Source organism: Gorilla gorilla, chromosome 12 (genome assembly GCF_029281585.2).
Source record: "Gorilla gorilla gorilla isolate KB3781 chromosome 12, NHGRI_mGorGor1-v2.1_pri, whole genome shotgun sequence".
In the NCBI taxonomy this organism is placed as follows: Eukaryota; Metazoa; Chordata; class Mammalia; order Primates; family Hominidae; genus Gorilla; species Gorilla gorilla.
In genome coordinates this window covers 101,145,042-101,166,565 of record NC_073236.2, presented here as the reverse complement: position 1 = coordinate 101,166,565, position 21,524 = coordinate 101,145,042, and the positions used below count along the sequence as shown (strand labels likewise).

Genomic DNA, 21,524 nt, shown 5'->3' with positions numbered 1-21,524 from the left:
CACAGTTTGGCCAGGTGCACATACTTCCTCCAAGCTCCTATTCTTGCCCTGTGACACGCTCCATGTGTGTTGGCCAAGCTGTGGCCTCACAGACTCATCCCTAAATCACCTCCCATCACCTATTCCACTCTATTCTGACCTACTGTCAAAGTTCTGGCTGCTGATTTTTATATTCCTTCTATTTATTTTCCCACTGTTGCTGTTGGATTTGGATTTGGCTTACTCAGAAAGCCCTGAGTGATGCCTTTTCTATTTCAGCCCATCTCCCTCTATACCAGCCCTGAACAGAAGGGCTGTTCTCCTACCCAGCCCTCCCTGGCCTTGCAGACAGGACTTAGGACCAGAGAGCCGTCCAGGGGACATTCACCACATCAGAAGAAGGTCAAATTGGCATCAACCAAGCTAGATTCAGCATTAGATGTGGAGGCTCCAACAATCTCCAGAGCCTTTGGCCAGGCTCTACCTCAGGGATCTGAGATCAGCATATTCTACAGAGAGACAGGGACACATTCAGCAGGACTGCTGATTCCCCAGGGAGGCTTTGAGAAAGTAGTGCTTCAGGAAGCAGCATCTGGGAGCTGATGGTGCTCCTACTTGGTAGCACAGAGCTGTCCTGTCCCTCCCACTGTTCCAGACGCAGTGATGATGGAGCAAAGAGCACTACACTGTGGCTGCAGCAGCTTGAGCTCACAGCCAAGTCACACAAGCTCAACATGTTCCCTGCCCATTACATACTATTTGGGGGTAGACATTGGAGCCAGGCAGGCCTGAGTTTGAATACCAGAGTGACTCTTCGGCCCCAGTCCTCTTTGAGCCTCAATTTCTCAGCTACGAAATGACAGTGGTTATACCTCCCTCACAGATTAAACCACATAAAAATGCATAGCATGCACATCGCTTGATACAGCAGACACTGACCAATGTGAATTCTGATTCCTTTTCCTGAGAATCTGATTCCAACCTGTGGCAGAATCTCCAGGATCCTAAAGTAGACGCGCTCCGCCGAGCCATCCTCTGTAGTCAGCCATCCTTCTGCCTGGCCCTTAAGGAAGAAGGCCAACCTGAGTCAGATGGGGCTCTTCCTTCAGAGCATGACTGAATAGGCTTCATGGGAAGGAGTGGTGCTGGGGATGAGGGACTCAAAAAAATGTATACCCCTTTGTTTTCAAACTTCAGTGAGCGTGGTAATCATTTAGAGAGTTTATTAAAAATAGAGGCCAGGGGCTGGGCGCAGTGGCTCACGCCTGTAATCCCAGCACTTTGGGAGGCCGAGGCGGGTGGATCACCTGAGGTCGGGAGTTCGAGACTAGCCTGACCAACATGGAGAAACCCCATCTCTACTAAAAATACAAAATTAGCCGGCCATGGTGGTTGCCTGTAATCCCAGCTACTCGGAAGGCTGAGGCAGGAGAATCACTTGAACCCGGCAGGCGGAGGTTGCGGTGAGCCGAGATTGCGCCACTGCACTCCAGCCTGGGCAACGAGAGCAAAACTCCGTCTCAAAAAAAAAAAAAAAAAAAAAAAATAGAGGCCAGGGCCAGGTGCAGTGGCTCACGCCTGTAATCCCAGCACTTTGGAAGGCCAAGGTGGGCGGATCACTTGAGGTCAGGAGTCTGAGACCAGCCTGGGCAACATGGCAAAACCCCTTCTCTACCAAAAATACAAAAATTAGCCTGGCATGGTGGCACACACCTGTGGTGCCAGCTACCAGGGAGGCTGAAGCATGAGAATCTCTTGAACCCGGGAGGCAGAGGTTGTAGTGAGACAAGATCACGCCACTGCACTCCAGCCTAGGCGACGGAGCAAGACTCTGTCTCAAAAAAAAAAAAAAAAATAGAGGCCAGGTCCCTCCTTAGACTTACTGTTATTAAATAAAATTTAGAGGAGGCCATTGGTTTGAACTGAGCTCCTGCACTAGGCCTGACAGACCAAACCAAAATAGTCACTCACACTGAAGCTCCACCCCACCAAGTTGAAAATAAGTTGTTTATCTGACCTTCCCAGAAATTGAGAGTGAGATAATAGCCCAGTACCCAAGCTATTTGAGCTGATATGATAAGAAAATCTTCTCTACTTTAACCTTTACAAGGAAAGGAAATTTGAAACCACCAATCCACTTTTCATTTTCTGTTTCTGCTTCTCTCCCCACTTCTCTGTTTCTAAAGCCAACCTCCTCTGCTCAGCTTATCGGAACACTCATCGTATTTTATGGAATGAGGTATTGCTCGATTCTAGAATTGTAAATAAAAGCCAAGTAAGATATTTAAATTGGCCAGGTATAGTGGCTCACACCTGCAGCCCCAGCACTTTGGGAGGCTGAAGGAGGAAGATCACTTGAGCGCAGGAGTTCAAGACCAGCCTGGGCAAAACAGTGAGACTCCATCTCTATGAACAACCATTTTTTTGTTTTCTTTTTTTGAGACAGGCTTTCCCTCTGTTACCCAGGCTGGAGTGCAGTGGTGCAATCACAGCTCACTGTAGCCTGGATCTCCTAGGCTCAAGTGATCCTCCTGTCTCAGTCTCCAGAGTAGCCAGGACTATAGGCATGCACCACTATGTCTGGCTAATTTTTTTTTTTTTTTTTTTTTAAGTAGAGACAAGGTCTTATGTTGCTCAGCTGGTCTCAAACTCCTGAGCTTAAGCGATGCTCTCACCTCGGCCTCCCAAAGCACTGGGATTACAAGCGTAAGCCACCATGACTGGCCTACAAAATTTTTTTTAAGAATTAGCTGAGTGTGGTGGCATGAATCTGTAGTCTCAACTATTTGGGAGGCTAAGGTAGGAGGATCGCTTGAACTCAGGAGGTCAAGGCTACAGTTAGCTATGATGGTGTTACTGCACTCCAGCCTGGGCAACATAGACACTATCTCTAATATATATATAGTCTTGTCCCTTGGAATCGCCTGAGTTATAAGGGTTTTTTTATATATGCTAATGAGATGGCTCAAGATTGGGGGGCCCTCGATAGCTTCAGGATGAAAGCTGGTTGCCAGAAAAACCAACCAAGAGATTTGAGGATGAGAACTGTCAGCCCCACTTCCCTAGCGGGTGAGGAGGGATTAAAGGTTGAGTTTCATTATCAAACACAAAGACTTGATTAATCTTGCCTAGGTAATGAAACCTCCACAAAAACCCCTAACCAATAGGTTTGGTGAGTTTCTGGGTTGGTAAACATATTGATGTGCCGGAAAGATGGGGCACAAGAGACGGCACGGAAGCTCTGCGCCACCCCACTCCCATATCTTGCCCTGTGCATCTTTTTCATTTGGCTTCCCCCGAGTTTTAGCCTTTATAAGAAACCAGTGAGCACATGTAAGGTATTTTTCTGAGTTCTGTGAGTCATCCTAGTGAATTAGCAAACCTGAAAGGAGGTCATGGAAACCCTCACATTTGTAGTGGTCTGGGCAGAAGTGTGGGTAGCCTGGGCACCCTATTTGCAGCTGGTATCTGAAGACACGGGCAGTCTTGTGAGACTGAGCCCTTTAACTTGTGGGATCTGACACTAACTCCAGATAGGCCATGTCAAAATTGAATTATGGGACACCCAATTGGTGTCATAGAATTGGTTGGTGTGATTGGGTGTCAGAGCTGGTGTCAGAAAAAAACACTGCACAGGAGCTTGTCACATTTGCCCTCTCCTGACCTCGCCTGGCCCTTGCATAACCACACATCTTTATAGAATGTGGTTAAACTCAGAAGAAACTGCCAATTCCACTGCAATTCTCTGACCTAGATTCAATGTTAGCCTTTTGAAGAAACACAGAAGCGAGGCTTACATTTCTCTATTCAAGCCTGCCCGAGGCAGGGCTGGATTAGTCTGCGGGCCTCTGACCTTCTGACTACAGTCCACACTGTACCCAGTGGGCTGTTCCAACAGACCACGGAGCACAGGGCCTCTGCTCTAGAACAGGGCGGAACACACTTGCTGGCCATCTAATGGACTCACTGCCAGTCCTGACTGTGGAGGGACCCTGTCTTGTAAGCCTGGCCATATGGGGTCTGCCTGGCCACATGGGGTCTGCCAGAGCCGTCCTATCTGGCTAGATTCTTTGCTCTAGTTCCTCTCGGCCTTTTATCAGTAGTTCAGCTTTTCCTAGGGCCGCACAGTTGCTGAGATAAACTCACTCAGCCATTTCCACTTGCACGTGCCCCAGGAGCCCAGGCAAAGGCTCTGCTGAAAAGACTTCCCTCTTGCCCCTGAGGTCACAGCCATACTTCTGTCCCAGTGTGCGGTTAAACGCCATCTCCCCTCCTTGCCTTTCCCTCTCTCTCTCTCCTTCTGGAGAAGCCACACAGTTTCGTCAATCAATGCCACCTATCTTAGTCCGTTTGTACTGCTGTAACAAAACTACCTGAGACCGGATAATTTATCAACAGCAGAAATTGATTTCTCACAGTCCTGGACGCTGGGAAGTCGAAGATGAAGGTGTCGGAGGGCTTGGTGCCTGGTTAGGGCCAGGTCTCTCCTTCTAAGATGGTGCCTTGAAGGCTGTGTCCTCACGTAGTGGGAGGGAAGGAAGGGCAAAAGCATCTAAACTAGTTCTCTCCAGCCTCTTATAAGCCACTAATCCATTCATGAGGGCAGAACCTTCATGACATCATCACTTCCCAAAAGACCTCACTTCTTAATACTACCACAGTGGGGATTAAGTTTCAACATGAATTTTATAGGGGATACATTCAAACCACAGCACCACTCATCTTGGTGTACCTACTGGCATACTTGAAACCATTCAAAAGGGCTTCATTCTCAGTTTGTTTTTGTTTTGTTTTTTTCAAAAATGTGGCATTTCTTGACAGGAACTGCCTCTGCTATGACCCCATTCAGAACAAAGTTAATCTGGTCAATGAGTGTCTCCCCCACCTGCAAGGAAGAATTTGGTAAGAGATGGCACAAAATCAAGGGTCATGACTGAGGCTCAAAGAGCTGTAGAACTCCAAGTGGAATGTGCTGGCCAAGCTTCTACTTTGAGCAGAGGCTGAAGTCATCCATAGAGAGGCTTTCCTGGAACTACAGGGATACACTGCAGAACTCTCCCATTAATTAGTGGAAACTCCTACCAGCTGCAAAGTCATCCCTGGGGACCTCATCTGCATACGACTTGGGATAGTGCCCCAGGTAGCTCCCAGTCATTGGTCCAAGGAAATTCCTTACTGTAACTACACTGGGTCAGTGTTGACTCCTGGAAACCTCTCCTTCCAACTGTCAGTCTCCTGTGACGTGGAGTTCTCCATGTCTTTCATGGGAGCCAGCTCTGCGAGGGTTGGGGGAAATCCTGCATGGCTTGAGCACTTCTGTTGACAACCCATTGCCATCAAAGTGGTTCTTACTCTGTACCACCACCCTCTGGGCATAATGAACATCTCTGTCTAGAGCTCTTTCGGACCTTCCCACTGCGATCCTCAGGGTCCCTAGCTCCACACTCATAAGTGCACCATCGTCTGGAATAAAATTTCTGTGTTCTTCTATATCCCAGGAAATCGTCTGACTCCTCTGTTTTCTCACCTTGGGTCATGCCTGAAGTGTATCTGACACCCCAGATGTGTGCTCATAAACACCTAGCGACCAGTACACACCCAAGACACAGGCTCAGATTCTCAATGTATATGAAGGATGGGAGGAAAGAGGATGCACTGCCAACCCTCCAAGGTCCCAGGAAAGTATATATTTAAATACGATCAACTATTAATAAAGAATGCAGCAGAGTTCTAGTTATTCCCCCAATGTCTTCTCCTTTTTGCTACATTAACAGAATGCTTAGATTAATGATTATACATTTCCAAACCTACCCTGCAGTTTGATATGATTATTTGAATATAAGTTCTGGCCAATGGAATGTGAGGGGAAGTGATGTATGGAACTTTCAGGATATGTCCTTAAAGAAAGGGGCTGGCCAGGCGCAGTGGCTCACACTTGTAATCCCAGCACTTTGGGAGGCCAAGATGGGAGGATCACTTGCAGTCAGGAGTTCGAGACCAGCCTGACCAACATGGTGAAACCTCGTCTCTACTAAAAATACAAAAATTTGCCAGGCATGGTGGCACATGCCTGTAATCCCAGCTACTCGGGAGGCTGAGGCAAGAGAATCACTTGAATCTGGGAGGCAGAGGTTGCAGTGAGCTGAGATGGCACCATTGCACTTCAGCCTGGGCAACAAGAGCATGGCTCTGTCTCAAAAAAAAAAAAAAAAAAAAAAACAAAAAAAAAACAAAGAGAGGGGCCATGCCACTTCTCCAATATTCCCTCCCCTGTCCCCTTTCTTATCCTGCTGTGGACATGGTGGCATCCTTGGCCAAATGGACTTCAAGCCATACCCCACACCCTAGGGATGGTGAGACAACTAGTTAGAAGAGGACTAGGTCCCAGATTACCATAGTGAGCACAGCTACCATACTAATCAGCCAGGGCCCTGATCATCACTGAACATCCTTTTTGGATATGCCAAAGAGGCAAAAAGAAATGGCCTGACCGCTCTTTAGTTGGCCATTTCCCAGGGTTACGTTTGCATGAGTAGCCTTGAGGGATGAGGTAACATCTCCCAGACAAAAAGCAGGCTTGCTTGCCACTCTGTAAAAATGGTAGATTTCAGCTGCAACGTGAGTCCACTATGTGTACAGTGTTCACCTGGTTCCCTCTGGGTTGTCTTCTTGGGTCTTGGAGGACATGGGGAACTAGCCCCAAAATGATGAGTATGCTACTTGTTGTGCAGTGAGTAATAAAATCCTTTGTCTCACCCTGCCCAGCCTGTTTTGCAATTTTTAATATTATATAAATGATAAATATGTATCCTTTTGTCACTGCTTTTTTTGCCCCCCCCCTCCCCCACTTAACATTGTAGTTATGAAGTTCATGTCTGAGGATCTGTGGAGTCGTAGCACAATCATTTTCCTGTTTTCTCAACTGCCATTGCATGGATATACCACAATTTGCTTATCTGCTCTTCAACTGAAGAACCTGAAGTTGTTTCCACATTTTTATTCTTATACATAATATGGCTATAAATATTCTTACACGCATATGCAAGAGATCATCCAGAGTATATTATACGGAATGAAAATGCTGGGTATTCATGGGGTGTTGCTGGTTTATGTGCAATTTGACTTTATTATATATCAACAATTTGTCCTTCAGAGTGGTTTTACCAACTAAGACATCCACCAGCTGTGTATAAGAGATGCTTCACATTCTCTCCAGCATTCAATCATTCATTCAACACATATTTACTAGTGATCTACTAGTTTGTTCTACTTATGGGTATGCAGTAGTGACAGTTCCCACTCTCTTGGAGCTTCCATTCTCTTGGCATGAGATATCCAATAACAAATAAACAAATTAATACATAATACATCTGGAGGTGATAAGTGCCTTTTTTTTTTTTTTTTTTTTCAGACAAAGTCTCACTCTGTTGCCCAGGCTGGAGTGCAGTGGCGTGATCTTGGCTCACTGCAACCTCTGCCTCCCGGGTTCAAGTGATTCTCCCGAGTAGCTGGGATTACAGGCATGTACCGCCATGCCTAATTTTTTTTTTTTTTTTTTTGAGATGGAGTCTCTCTCTGTCGCCAGGCTGGAGTGCAGTGGCACGATCCCAGCTCACTGTAACCTCTGACTCCCCGGTTCAAGTGATTCTCCAGCCTCAGCCTCCCGAGTAGCTAGGATTACAGGCATGCGCCACCACGTCCAGCTAATTTTTGTATTTTTAGTAGAGCCGGGGTTTCACCATGTTGGTCAGGATGGTCTCAATCTCCTGACCTCAGGTGATCTGCCTGCTTGGCCTCCCAAAGTGGGATTACAGGCATGAGCCACAGCTCCCTAATTTTTGTGTTTTTAGTAGAGACAGGGTTTCACCATGTTGGCCAGGCTGGTCTTGAACTCCTGACAAATGATCCACATTCTTCAGCCTCCCAAAGTACTGGGATTACAGGCGTGAGCCACCGCGCCCAGCTGAGTGCTTTGTTTCTAGGCTCTATGGGTACAAAGGAGTAGCCTTTCTTCCTGGGGCCTTCTTTACTTACAGTAAGTGAATGCAACGCCCTCATGAGCCCAACATGACCTAATTTAAGAAAACAACATTTTAAAACTTGTAATTACTATAAAATTACAAGATGAACATTTTACATTCCGTAATGTGTTAAAATATACAGTATTTTGGAACCCATGATCTCAGATGACCTATATAATACCAGGCAGCATATAAGGAAGTGGTGAAGTATTCCCATCTTTGCAGTCATGCTGCCCAGAATCAAATCTTGGTTTCCTGACTTACCAACCTTGTGACCTTGAACTCTGTAAATTTAACCTCTCTAAGTCTCAGTTTCCGTATCAGATAATAGTGCCTGAGTCATAGGGGTGTTTATCATGGTGCACAATAAGTTTTTAGCATGGTGTCCAGTACATTTTACTACCAGTCAATTAATAATAATTGAATAGGCCAACCATGTGACATTATTTCTCTTTTACAGATGAGGAAACTGAGGTTCTCAGTAGCTGAACAAATTGTCCAGCCAGGAAGTACTGGTGCCTCTTTAACCCAGGTCTTCTGATACCAGAGCCAATTCTCTACTACAACATTGCTTATGTATATGAATGTATCAGGATTCATCCAATAATTATTTATTGAACATCCACTATGTGATAGTTACTTGGTGCTTGGTGCTAGGAAATTCTAAAATAATCCTAACAGGGCTAGTCATCTTTGAGCAACCCTGAAATTACACATATCCTGAGGCAGGTTTCATCCAGCATTGGCTGTTAATGAAGTGTGAAGCTTTTATTTTCACTTTCATGGGGGATGGAGATGAGGATTGTATCACATTTGACTGTAAGCTCCTTGAAGGCAAAGACCAACTTTTACTTATCAGTGTATAACCACTAGTTAGCACAGTGTCTAGCACATACTCATTGAGTATTTGATGAATGAGCAACACACCATACAGTCAAATTTAATCCATTTTCCTAAATAACTTCTCACATGCAGCAAACCATGCAGTCAAATTTAATCCATCTTCCTAAATAACTTCTCACATGCCCCCCACAATGCCTTCCCCAGCAGTTGCTCCAAAATCACTGATGCAATTGAGTAGAATTAAACTATGAAGGCTTGGTGCAGTGGCTCACAGCTGTAATCCCAGCACTTTGGGAGGCCAAGGCAGGCGGATCACTTGAGGTCAGGAGTTTGAGACCAGCCTGGCCAACATGGCAAAACCTGTCTCTACTAAAAATACAAAAATTAGCCGTGCATGGTGACGTACACCTGTAGTCCCAGCTACTTGGGAGACCGAGGCAGGAGAATAGCGTGAACCTGGGAGGCAGAGGTTACAGTGAGCCCAGATTGTGCCACTGCACTCCAGCCTGGGTGACAGAGGAAGACTCTGTCTCAAAAAAAATAAAATAAAAAAAAATTGAACTGTGAATAATTCTACCTCTTGTAAACTTGATGAGATTCTCTCAGATTCCTAGCTTCCAGTACAGGTAGTTTTTGTTGTTGTTGTTGCTGTTGTTTTTGAGACAGGGTCTCACTGTGTCACCCAGACTGGAGTGCAATGGTGCAAATTTGACTCACCAAAACCTCTGCCTCCCAGGCTCAAGTTATTCTCCTGCCTCAGCCTCCCAAGTAGCTGGGATTACAGGCATGCGCCACCATGCTTGGCACATTTTTGAATTTTTAGTAGAGATGGGGTTTCACCATGTTGGCCAGGCTGGTCTCAAACTCCTGACCTCAAATCATTCACCCACCTCAGCCCTCCAAAGTGCTGGGATTGCAGGCGTGAGCCACCAAGTCCAGCATGTACAGGTAGTTTTTATCTGAAATCAAGTATAGTGAGTTTGATTTGCAAAAATATATAAGTTGGGCTGGATGTGGTGGCTTGTGCCTGTAATCTCAGCATTTTGGGAGGCTGAATCAGGAGAAAGGCTTGAGGTCAGGAGATTGTAACTAGCCTGGGCAACATAGCAAGACCTCATCTCTTAAAAAATTTAAAAATGAGCCAGGTGTGGTGGCACATACCCATGGCCCCAGCTACTTGGGAGGCTGAGGCAGGAGGATTACTTGAGCCCAGGAGGTTGAGGATGCAGTGAGCCATGTTTGTGCCACTGCACACCAGCCTGGCTTACGGAGCAAGACCCTGTCTCAAAAGATAAATTAAGTAATTAAAATAAATTAAAAATGGGGCCAGGCGCGGGGGCTCACGTCTGTAATTCCAGCACTTTGGGAGGCCGAGGCAGGCGGATCAAGAGGTCAGGAGTTTGAGACCAACCTGGCCAACACGGTGCAACTCGTCTCTACTAAAAATATAAAAAATCAGCCAGGAGTGGTGGCACGTGCCTGTAATCCCAGCTACTCGGGAGGCTGAGGCAGGAGAATCACTTGAACCCAGGAGGCGGAGGTTGCAGTGAGTGGAGATCGCACCATCGCACTCCAGTCTGGGTGACAGATCAAGACTCCATCTCCAAAAAATAATTAATTAATTAAAAATATGTAAGTCTGGCCAAGCACGGTGGCTCATGCCTGTAATTCCAGCACTTTGGGAGGCCAAGGTGGGTGGATCACCTGAGGTCAGGAGTTCGAGACCAGCCTGGCCAACATGGTGAAACCCCATCTCTACTAAAAATACAAAAATTAGCTGGGCATGGTGGCACATGCCTGTAGTCTCAGCTACTTGAGTGGCTGAGGCAGGAGAATCACTTGAACCTGGGAGGTGGAGGTTGCAGTGAACCAAGATCATGCCACTGCACTCCAGCCAGGGCACAGAGTGAGACTCTCAAAAAAATATATATCTATATATACGTAAGTCAAACTATTGAGTCAGGAAGCCGATAGTTGAGTAAGCAACAATAACAAAAATATACTCATGGAAAGATAAGGAATGATTTGAGACAGTGGCTACTGAGTGCCCATTAAGAAGAACTGACAATAAACAATGTTGGAGTTCAGAGAACTGACAAAGAGAACAGGAGTGTGGTAATGGACCAACGTGACTGGAGAGAATCTTTTCCAGGTCTTTTTATAGACAAACTGTGACTCAGTTTTGTTATTATAACTCAGAGAATTTTCTCTGCATAGCAGCTTGTCAGTAGCTTAAAACTTTGTGTTGTTTTTATTTTTATTTTATTTTTTGAAACAGGGTCTTGCTCTGTCAGCTCAGCTGGAGTGCAGTGGTGTGATCATGGCTCACTACAACTTCAACCTCCCAGGCTCAAGCAGTTCTCCAGCCTCAGCCTCCCAAGTAGTTGGGACCAGAGAAGCCCACTACTACACCCAGCTAATTTTTTTTTTGAGACGGAGTTTCATTCTTGTTGCCCAGGCTGGAGTACAATGGCGCGATCTCCACTCACTGCAACCTCCGCCTCCTGGGTTCAAGCGATTCTCCTGCCTCAGCCTCCCGAGTAGCTGGGATTACAGGTGCCTGCCACCATGCCCGGCTAATTTTTGTATTTTTAGTAGAGACAGGGTTTTACCATGTTGGTCAGGCTGGTCTCGAACTCCTGACTTCACGATCCGCCCGCACCGGCCTCCCAAAGTGCTGGGCTTACAGGCATGAGCCAACGTGCCCAGCCTAATTTTTTTTACTTTTAGCAGAGATGAGGTCTCTCTATGTTGCCCAGGCTGGTCTCAAACTCCTGGGCTCAAGTGATCCTCCTGCCTTGGCCTCCCAAAGTGCTGGGATTACAGGCATGAGCCACTGCATCCGGCCTGGAGTGATTTTATGAAAGCAGGGTCTGACTCCTCCCAGGAACAACACACCCTGCCATTTCTGTGTTGAATGAGGAGGTGGTGGCAGCCTCCAAGAGCTCAGGTTTCCTCACGCCTGGCTTCCCAAGCACTCAGTTTTGGGGACTTACCTCTATCTGATAAGAGACAGACCTTGGCTGGGCACAATGGCTCACACCTGTAATCCCAACACTTTGGGAGGCCGAGGTGGGTGGATCACCTGAGATCAGGAGTTTGAGACCAGCCTGACCAATATGGTGAAACCCTGTCTCTACTAAAAATACAAAAATTAGCAGGGCATGGTGGCATGCACCTGTTAGTCCCAGCTACAGGAGGCTGAGACAAGAGAATTGCTTGAACCCGGGAGGTGGAGGTTGCAGTGGGCTGAGATCACGCCACTGCACTCCAGCCTGGGCAACAGAGTGAGACTCCCTCTCAAAAAACAAACAAAAAAAACACACACACACAAAAAACAGACCTTATTCTTCACCTGGCCACCCTGACACCTCCCCTTCTAGTTAGAGGAAATGCTACCTACTTCAAGTAATTCTCCTTTTTTTTTTTTGAGACAGAGTCTCTCTCTGTCGCCCAGGCTGGAATGCAGTGGCATGATCTTGGCTCACTGGAAGCTCCGCCTCCCAGGTTCACACCATTCTCCTGCCTCAGCCTCCCAAGTAGCTGGGACTACAGGTGCCCGCCACCATGCCCAGCTAATTTTTTGTATTTTTAGTAGAGACGGGGTTTCACCATGTTAGCCAGGATGGTCTCAAGCTTCTGACCTTGTGATCCACCTACCTCGGCCTCCCAAAGTGCTGGGATTACAGGCATGAGCCACCACGCCAGGCCAGTAATTTTCCTTTTACATAAATGCCATAATCACTTTTCCCTTTACCTTATAATCTCATCCCCAGGCCCTTACCCCAAAATAAAAATAAATACCTCCTGAAATTTGACAGTGCTTCATTTTCTAGATTACTACCTTGCATCTGACTTCCCTGCAGATGGAGAATTGCCCCTAGATTTAGGGGTTTTGTTTGTTTGTTTTTAAGTGCACAGATATTCCTTTAGAGTTTCACCGTGGGATAAAAATAGGATATTAGGGTGAGAAAAATCAAGGTTTGTGCCTGACAGTTGATTCAAGCACAAGGTAATCCTATTTGCGACAATATGTTAGTTAAACCCTTCAAAGGAAAATGAAATCGAGAAGTGTACTCCTTACATTTTTTTTTTTGAGACGGAGTCTCACTCTGTCACCCAGGCTGGAGGCAGTGGTGCAATGTCAGCTCACTGCAACTTCCGCCTCCCGGGTTCAAGCAACTCTCCTGTCTCAGCCTCCAGAGTAGCTGGGACTACAGGCACATGCCACCACGCCTGGCTAGTTTTTTTAATTTTTATTTTTAGTAGAGATGGCGTTTCACCATATTGATCAAGCTGGTCTTGAACTCCTGACCTCAGGTGATCCACCCGCTTCTGCCTCCCAAAGTGCTGGGATTACAGGCGTGAGCCACCGGGCCTAGGCCTCTTTACATTTTAGGGAGACATCATGGTACAATCATTTTCTACCAAATGGAGTAACAAGAGCTTCCGTAGAGACATTTAGCATTGGGCAGGCAAATACATTTATTTCCTTCTGTAACAGCATGTGCTTGGCAGAACACTGAGAACTGGAGGTTGAGAAAAAAAAAGTGGTCTTCCTGCTCACTTTCCTAAGACATCCTTGCTAACACAGCATTGCCAAAGGGCTTGTGTGTGAATCACCACAAAGTTAAGTGGCTGATGAAACTGAGAGTTTATGAGAATTTCTGATGAAGCAGCACATAGGAGTGCCTGTCGGTTATTGTATGAGTGTGATGCAGTCTATAATTGGACTTGTTTGGGTCTTTTTATTATTATATGTTGAGCTTCACTGAAGCCTGTTGCAAGCTTTTTTATTTTTCCTTTGCTATCAGAATTCTTCTGCTTCATGATGGAAAATTGAGGCTTTATGGCAAGAATGCTAAATATTCCTTAAATTACAGACAGAAGAAGCTGAGAGATAGTTATTATGTTTTATTAGCATCTGATTCCAGGCACATAATCCCAATTCTCATAATTTCCTAATCAAAGATGCATTTCATTTCTGCACTCACCCCAGTCTAGTTGGATACCCTCTGAAGTACCCAGGAACCAAGCCAAGAGCAGTATCAAGAAAAGATAGATGATTATGCAGATGGCTTGAGTAAAACTTGTCTTTAGGCTCCCAGCACCCTCCCACTTCCTAGGCTCAGTACTCCTCTAAAGTTGCCAGACTTAGCAAGGAAATACATAGGTGCCTGTATGTTATCTCATTAAGGCCCTTAATAGCTTTATCTTAATCCTTCTGCCACCAGAGCCTATTTTTTTGGGGAAAAAAAAATTCAGATTACTCATCAAGCCTTAGAGCAATATTTCTCTAAATCTGGTCCCAGATAATCTGCAGAAGAATAACTTGGGAACATGAAAAATGCAGATTCCTGAGTTTCACCCTAGACTTCCAGAATTAGAAATTCCAGAGGTGGGGACTCGGAATATGCATTTTAAATGTCCTCAGCAAATTCTGAGACACAATCAAGCAAGACAATTATTTAATAACCTTAGTGTCTTTCCTCTCCAACTGTACATACCTGAAGACTCCATCCTACTTGTAGAAAAGGAGATAACAAAGGTTCAGTACCTGGCATTTACAAGGACCTCAATAAATACTCGTTCCCTGAATCCCTTCTTAAAGGAACTGTGGACTTCAGGAGCCAGAAGACACCAGAGGTCCCTTTCCAGTCCCTTGAAGTAAAATAAGTCTGAGGCTGTCTCTAATCACCTCCGCACACCGAGGGCCTAATCCATCTCCCTGACCCTGTCTGGTCCAAGCTCCTCGAGGCTGGCAGAGCTTTGGCCGTCAGGAGAGCCTTCTGGGCAGTGGCTCTAACAGAACCATGTCCAGGACTTCATCCGTGGGACAAAAAGAATGAATCTTCAGTAAGTCTGTGTGCAGAGAAGCCTGAAATGATTTACCTCTTTTCTAAACTACTACTGTACTTTGTTGTTGTTGTTGTTGTTTTGAGACGGAGTCTCGCTCTGTCACTCAGGCTGGAGTGCAGTGGCGTGATCTCGGCTCACTGCAAGCTCCGCCTCACGGGTTCACGCCATTCTCCTGCCTCAGCCTCCCGAGTAGCTGGGACTACAGGCCCCCAACACCACTCCCAGCTAATTTTTTATTTTATTTTATTTTATTTTATTTTTAGTAGAGGCGGGGTTTCACCGTGTTAGCCAGGATGGTCTCGATCTCCTGACCTCGTGATCCGCCTGCCTCGGTCTCCCAAAGTGCTGGGATTACAGGCGTGAGCCACCGAGCCCTGCCAACTACTGCTGTACTTCTTACCCCCTGTATCAGAGTTAAAATCGAATTTTCTCCCAAGATCGGTCTCACTGTAAGTCTGCTATCTGTATTTTCCCATTCTTCGTCTGATAGCCACCGACATTAATGACCAGCTCATTACATGTTGAGGTGTGGGGAGATGGGGGTAGAACACTGTCAACCCAGGATTCGAGTTTAGAAAGACTACAAGCCCCAAAATGCAATTTCACCTCCCAAAAACTACCATTCCCAACATGCAATGCAACCAGGACGAGCCAAGGAAAAGAAGTGCAAGTGTGGCTGCAAAGTTTGCCCCTCTTGTTACCCTCAGGCAAATGATTGATTTAGAAAGGCCCCAGGGGCTATTTTTTTGCAGGAACGGTCACTTCCTAAATCCAGGCAAGGAAAGGGAGGAGTCTGAGCCGAGTCACGCCCCTTCTCCTGTAAACTTGGATCGCCTCTAGCTTAGCGAGCACTGGAGTTTGAAGAGCGGGCAGTGGCTGCACACGCCAAACTTTCCCTATGGCTTCGGTGACCAGGGCCGTGTTTGGAGAGCTGCCCTCGGGAGGAGGGACAGTGGAGAAGTTCCAGCTGCAGTCAGACCTCTTGAGAGTGGACATCATCTCCTGGGGCTGCACGATCACAGCCCTAGAGGTCAAAGACAGGCAGGGGAGAGCCTCAGATGTGGTGCTTGGCTTCGCCGAGTTGGAAGGTGGGTTGAACTGTGCCCTGGGCTGCGAGCAGGCCCCAGGCCCACGCCACATACCTCCCGGATCTAGCGGGCCACTTGCAATGCGAGGGACCAAGGGGGAAAGTCGCCTAGCTTGGGACTGTCTGACTTGCAAGCGCGTGCATCATAGAGGGCCGTGTGGCCATCCGGCATTTGGGAAAAACTATAATAAATAAGCTATGGGAGTTGGCCTCTGGTTATCCTTTCAGGCTTTGCCCCAGTTAACGTAAAAGGTCAGCTGATGGTATGATACACTTCAGCGATCCTGGAGCGATCTTTGAACTGCCTAATCTTTGAACTGCCTGATACTTGGAGAAGGCTGGAGAGGAAAGAGCAGGCAAGAGGGGGTGTGGCTCCCACTTCTTCCCTTCTGAAGAAGGAAATTCAAATACTTGCCTCTTCTACTTCCTTCTTCCTTGATCAGATTCTCTTTGAGGCCTGGTTGTCTCAGAAATGCTCCAGTAAGCTCAGTGGTTGCCTAGTACACCAGCTACCCAATAACCATTTAGGAACAAAATAGAGAAGACCAACTCAGTGTCTTCTCAGAGATCAGGTCTCCTACCAACTAGGATGGACTTTTATCCCAGAATCCATGGGCAATTAGGATCAGGCATTAATTAATACATTTGAAAACTCTATTAATCCGATGACCTCATTAAACAGGACAGACAAGGTCCCCACTCTTGCGGTTTGGCTGGGGAGATAGACTTTAACTCAATAATTGCATAAATAAAGAATGACAATTGCAGCTTGATTGCAGCAAAGGAAAATGTACATCATGCTCTCTTAGCACCATGGTGTAACTAGACAGAAAATGAGGTGTGAAATAAAGCTGGCAAAGGGAAACTGAGAGTTAATACTCTCTGCTCAGTGGTTGGGGCGTAGACAAATTCTGCTGCAGAGGAGGTTTGAGGTTTTCCTTTTGGTGTGTCATTCTGTCTGTTTGGTTCTTCAGATATGTAAGATATGTAACTTGGCTCATGGTTACATGTTGGCCAGACCAGCCTGGCCAGCATGGTGAAACCCTGTCTCTACTAAAAATACAAAAAAATTAGCTGAGCATGGTGGCACGTGCCTGTAATCCCAGCTAGTCAGGAGGCTGAGGCAGGAGAATCGCTTGAACCCAGGAGGCGGAGGTTGCAGTGAGCTAAGATTGCACCACTGCACTCCAGCGTGGGTGGCAGAGCGAAACTCTATCTTAAAAAACAGAGAGCAAATTTCAGATTCCTCAGAGAAAAAAACAAAACTCAGCTTTCTGTTGAACACCACCATGCCCGGCTAATTTTTTTGTGTTTTTGGTAGAGATGGGGTTTCACCATGTTGGCCAGGCTGCAGGTGGGCACCTGTAATCCCAGCTACTTGGGAGGCTGAGGCAGGAGAATCACTTGAATCTGGGAGGCGGAAGTTGCAGTGAGCCGAGATCGCGCCACTGCACTCCAGCCTGGGCGACAGAGTGAGACCCAATCTCAAAAAAATAAAAATATACTCTAACCTTTCCCTCTGCCTTTCTGTGTAACAGCTGACCATAAAGAAATTAAGACCCTCATTCCAGAGGGGTCCTGCCCCATACCCGGAGGAAGGAATGCTGCATGGGGAGGCCAAGAAAAATCTGAACACAGGCCTTGCCGAGTTTCCCCACTCACTCTATTAGCAACAGATCTTACCCTTTTTGTCCAATCATATTTCTACATGGCTGTCCATGCTCCATTGGACCTAAGCATAGAAATGGATTGTTTTCCTTGTATCTGTGGGTCTTCATTCTGAAAGCTCCCGTGTCACATAAAACTATAATCAAATAAATTTGTTTGGCTTTTTTATGTATTTTTTATTTTTTAGAGGTGGAGTCTCGCTCTGTCACCCAGGCTAGAGTGGAGTAGTGCAATTACAGCTGACTTGCAGCCTCAAACTACTGACCTCAAGCAATCCTCCCACTTCAGCCTCCCAAAGTGCTGGGATTACAGACATGAGCCACTGTGCCCAGCTGTTTTGCTTTTCTCTTGTTACCCTGTGTTTGTTGTAGAGGTGTGGGCTGTGACTCTTACAGGGGAGATATACAACACTCTGTTACTATTTTGATGGTGCTCTGATACTACATTTCTAGCGCATTAAAACCTATGTTAACAATAAACTGGTAACAGTGGTTGTTAAGAAAGGATCCTGGGTACCCAGGGTGCAGGGGATGGGAAGGAGACGTAATTGTCACTGCATATTCTTTTAAACCATCACAGTATGTAAGTATATGTAAACAAACAGAGGTAAATAATTTAAAGTAATAAAACTTGACAGAGGCCGGCATGGTGGCTCACGCCTGTAATCCTAGGAGTCCAAAGTGGGAGGATCGCTTGAGGCCAGGAGTTTGAGACCAGCCTGGGCAACATAGTGAGACCCTGTCTCTAAAATAAATAAATAAAAATAAATAAATAAATAAATTTAAATTAAAAAAATTTTTTTTAAAGACTTGACAGAATAAGGGGTTATCTTGACATTACCATATCCCAAAAATGGTTTTGAGCCATGCGGAAGATCTGAGCGTGGATAATTCCATGAGACATGGGCCTTTTGTAACTGCAGAGTTAGATATGAACAATCTCCAATTTCCCAGACAGGTTATATAAACTCTTTGGATGACAGCCATAACCAGAGGTCAGAATGGTTCAGTTTCTCCCTGGGAAAATGAGATTTTTTTTCTTTCATAGAATTCTAAAGAAGAAAATTATATAAATTTTTAGTTACAGTAAGAGAGGAGACCACCCCTCATATTGTCTTATGCCCAATTTCTGCCTCCAAAGAAAGAAGTAAAAACTAAAAGGCAGAAACGAAATCCACAGGCAGACAGCCCGGCACTACGCCATGGGCCTGGTAGTTAAAGATCGACCCCTGACCTAACCAGTTATGTTATCTATAGATTCTAGACATTTTATGGAAAAGCAATGTGAAAATCCCTGTCCTGTTGTGTTCTGTTCTGATTACCGGTGCATGCAGCCCCCAGTCAGGTACCCCTGGCTTGCTCAATCGATCACGACCCTCTCACGCAGACCCCCTTAGAGTCGTAAGCCCTTAAAAGGGACGGGAATTGCTCACGCGGTGAGCTCGGCTTTTGAGACGCAAGTCTGCCTTCTTTAATCCGGTGTCTAAGGAGTTTTGTCTGCGGCTCGTCCTCCTACAACAGCCTAGAAAAATCAGTAATGCCTCCTATGAGTTTTTCTACCTTTTTTTGTATTTAAAAATGTTTTTTGCCAGGCACGGTGGCTCACGCCTGTAATCCCAGCACTTTGGGTGGGTGGATCACAAGGTCAAGAGACGGTGACCATCCTGGCCGACATGGTGAAACCCATCTCTACTAACAATACAAAAATTAGCTGGGCATGGTGGCGCATGCCTGTAATCCCAGCTATTCGGGAGGCTGAGGCAGGAGAATCACTTAAACCTGGGAGGTGGAGGTTGCAGTGAGCCGAGATTGTGCTACTGCACTCCAGCCTGGTGACAAAGCGAGACTTCATCTCAAAAGAAGAAAAAAAAAAGTTTTTCTTTTTTTTTTTTAGTGCCGTGGCGCTATCTCGGCTCACTGCAGCCTCCACCTCCTGGGTTCAAGCGATTCTCATGCCTTAACCTCCCAAGTAGCTGGAATTACAGGTGGGCACCACCACACCCGGCTAATTTTTGTATTTTTAGTAGAGACGGGGTTTCACCATATTGGTCAGGGCTAGTCTCAAACTCCTGACCTCAAGTGATCCGCCTACCTCAGCCTCCTAAAGTGCTGGGATTACAGGTGTGAGCCACCAGGCCCAGACTAAAAATATTTTTCATCGGCATGTCCCACCTACAGTCATTATGATTTCTTTCAAAGCCTGTGCTGAAAATATTTGCTTATAAGCCACAGGTATAAACAACCTACCCATACAATCATTGAAACGCCTTCCTTTTCATGTTTCCCCCAGTTACCACCAAAGACCTGGCTATTAACTGCCATGAGAGGCATTAAGGAAAAAATAGAAAAAGTAAATTTAGTGCCTTTAGAAAACCTGGGTTCAGAAGCAGGGATGAGGGAAAAAAAAAGGATCAGGTTAGAGGCTGCAGTTTATTGTCGCTCACGCCCAGGAGCACCCTGGTGGGAGCATTGAAAATTCCTGGTTTAAAGTTCTGCTTCCTTCCTTAAAGCTGTGCGACCCCGGGCAATTTACTTAAACTCTCCAGACCTATTTTCTCACGTGAAACAAATGGATTGTGATGATTTAATGAGCTATGGGCTGTGATATGTGTCTAACCATATCTGACCACATATTTGATACGTCTCTGACCAGAGTGAGTAATTAATCATTTTTATCCCCTTTCTTTCCTTTGCCCCCAAATACCATCTCTGACTCTACTAGAACTTTTTATTTCACTTAATTAACACTGCAAAAAATGGCATGGAGATTCAACTAGGACAGCAGCAAGCAGCCACTAAAAAGTATATAAATTATCTGAGATTACTAAAGTGCTTATTAATTAAATTGTTTTCTTCATATAACCAAAGGATAAGTCATTCTGTGAATGGGGGTTTTGACTGAGAGTGGCGAGTAATTTTATTTCAGACTTTAGTGCACTCTGGCTAATTTTGGGCTGTCCAAATTGGGTATCACAGTGTGGTCCTTGGGTTGTTAGAGGAGTGGAAAGGGCCATATCCCATGATTAAGCATTTATTAATTTATTCTCGCCAGTGCCTTGCCCAGGAAAAGGGGCGAGCGTTTCCTCTACTCTAAGCTCAGCAATTGACTTGGTTAAATCAACATTCATGGCTTGACCTAGGAACTTTGAACATTTTCATGAAAAACAGTATTTTCTGCATTTCAAAACAAATTTTTAGCCATGCCTTATTCGGGATTTGGGGATTGTCACTTTTTGTAATTCCGATTTGATGTGAAAGCTTAGTAACTGTATTAGTCCATTTTCACACTGCTATAAAAGAACTGCCTGAGACTGGGTAATTTATAAAGAAAATAGGTTTAATTGACTCACAGTTCCTCATGGATGGGGAGGCCTCAGGAAACTTACAATCATTGCAGGAGGCGAGGAGGAAGCTAGACAGATCTTACATGGCAGTAGGAGAGAGACAGAAAGGAGGGGAAATTGCCACTTTTAAATCATCAGATCTCGTGAGAACTCACTGACTATCACAAGAACAGCATGGGGGAACCGCCCCCATGATCCAATTACCTCCACCAGGTGGGATTACAATTCGAGATGAGATTTGGGTGGGAGCACAAAGCCAAAGCATATCAGTAACATTTGAAGGTAGTATAAAATTTATTTGTTCTAAAGGGTTTTTCAGAGACAGGATTTCTGCTGTGCTTAAATTCTTAAAAACTATTCCTCCAGGGGCACAGTGGCTCTCACCTGTAATCGCAGCACTTTGAGAGGCCTAGGTGGGAGGATCACTTGAGCTCAGGAGTTCAAGACCAGCCTGGGCAACACAGGGACACTCTGTCTCTAGAAAAAATACAAAAAGTATCCAGGTGTGGTGGTGCATGCCTGTAGTCCCAGCTATTTGGGAGGCTGAGGTGGGAGGATCACCTGAGCCTGGAGGTCAAGGCTGCAATGAGCCGTGATGGCACCACTGCACTCCAGCCTAGGTGACAGAGAAAGACCCTGTCTCAAAAAAACAAAAACAAAAACCAAAAAACCCTGATAATTATGGGGAAAAACAACAACAACAACAACAACAAAAAACCCCTAT

The 21,524-nt window shown here is 45.7% G+C and overlaps 1 protein-coding gene across 2 annotated transcripts in view; it reads left to right on the top strand.

Moving 5' to 3' along the window:
- The first annotated feature begins 15,348 nt into the window (after nucleotides 1–15,348).
- Nucleotides 15,349–21,524, top strand: part of GALM (galactose mutarotase) — a 79,645-nt gene continuing 73,469 nt past the window's right edge. The window contains exon 1 of one of the 2 annotated variants that reach the window (XM_063695948.1): nucleotides 15,349–15,790. In XM_063695948.1, the coding sequence (XP_063552018.1) occupies nucleotides 15,601–15,790 (190 nt within the window). In that variant the 5' untranslated portion in view covers nucleotides 15,349–15,600. The remainder of the gene's footprint in view (nucleotides 15,791–21,524) is intronic. The other variant, XM_031006967.3, reaches the window with a different exon arrangement.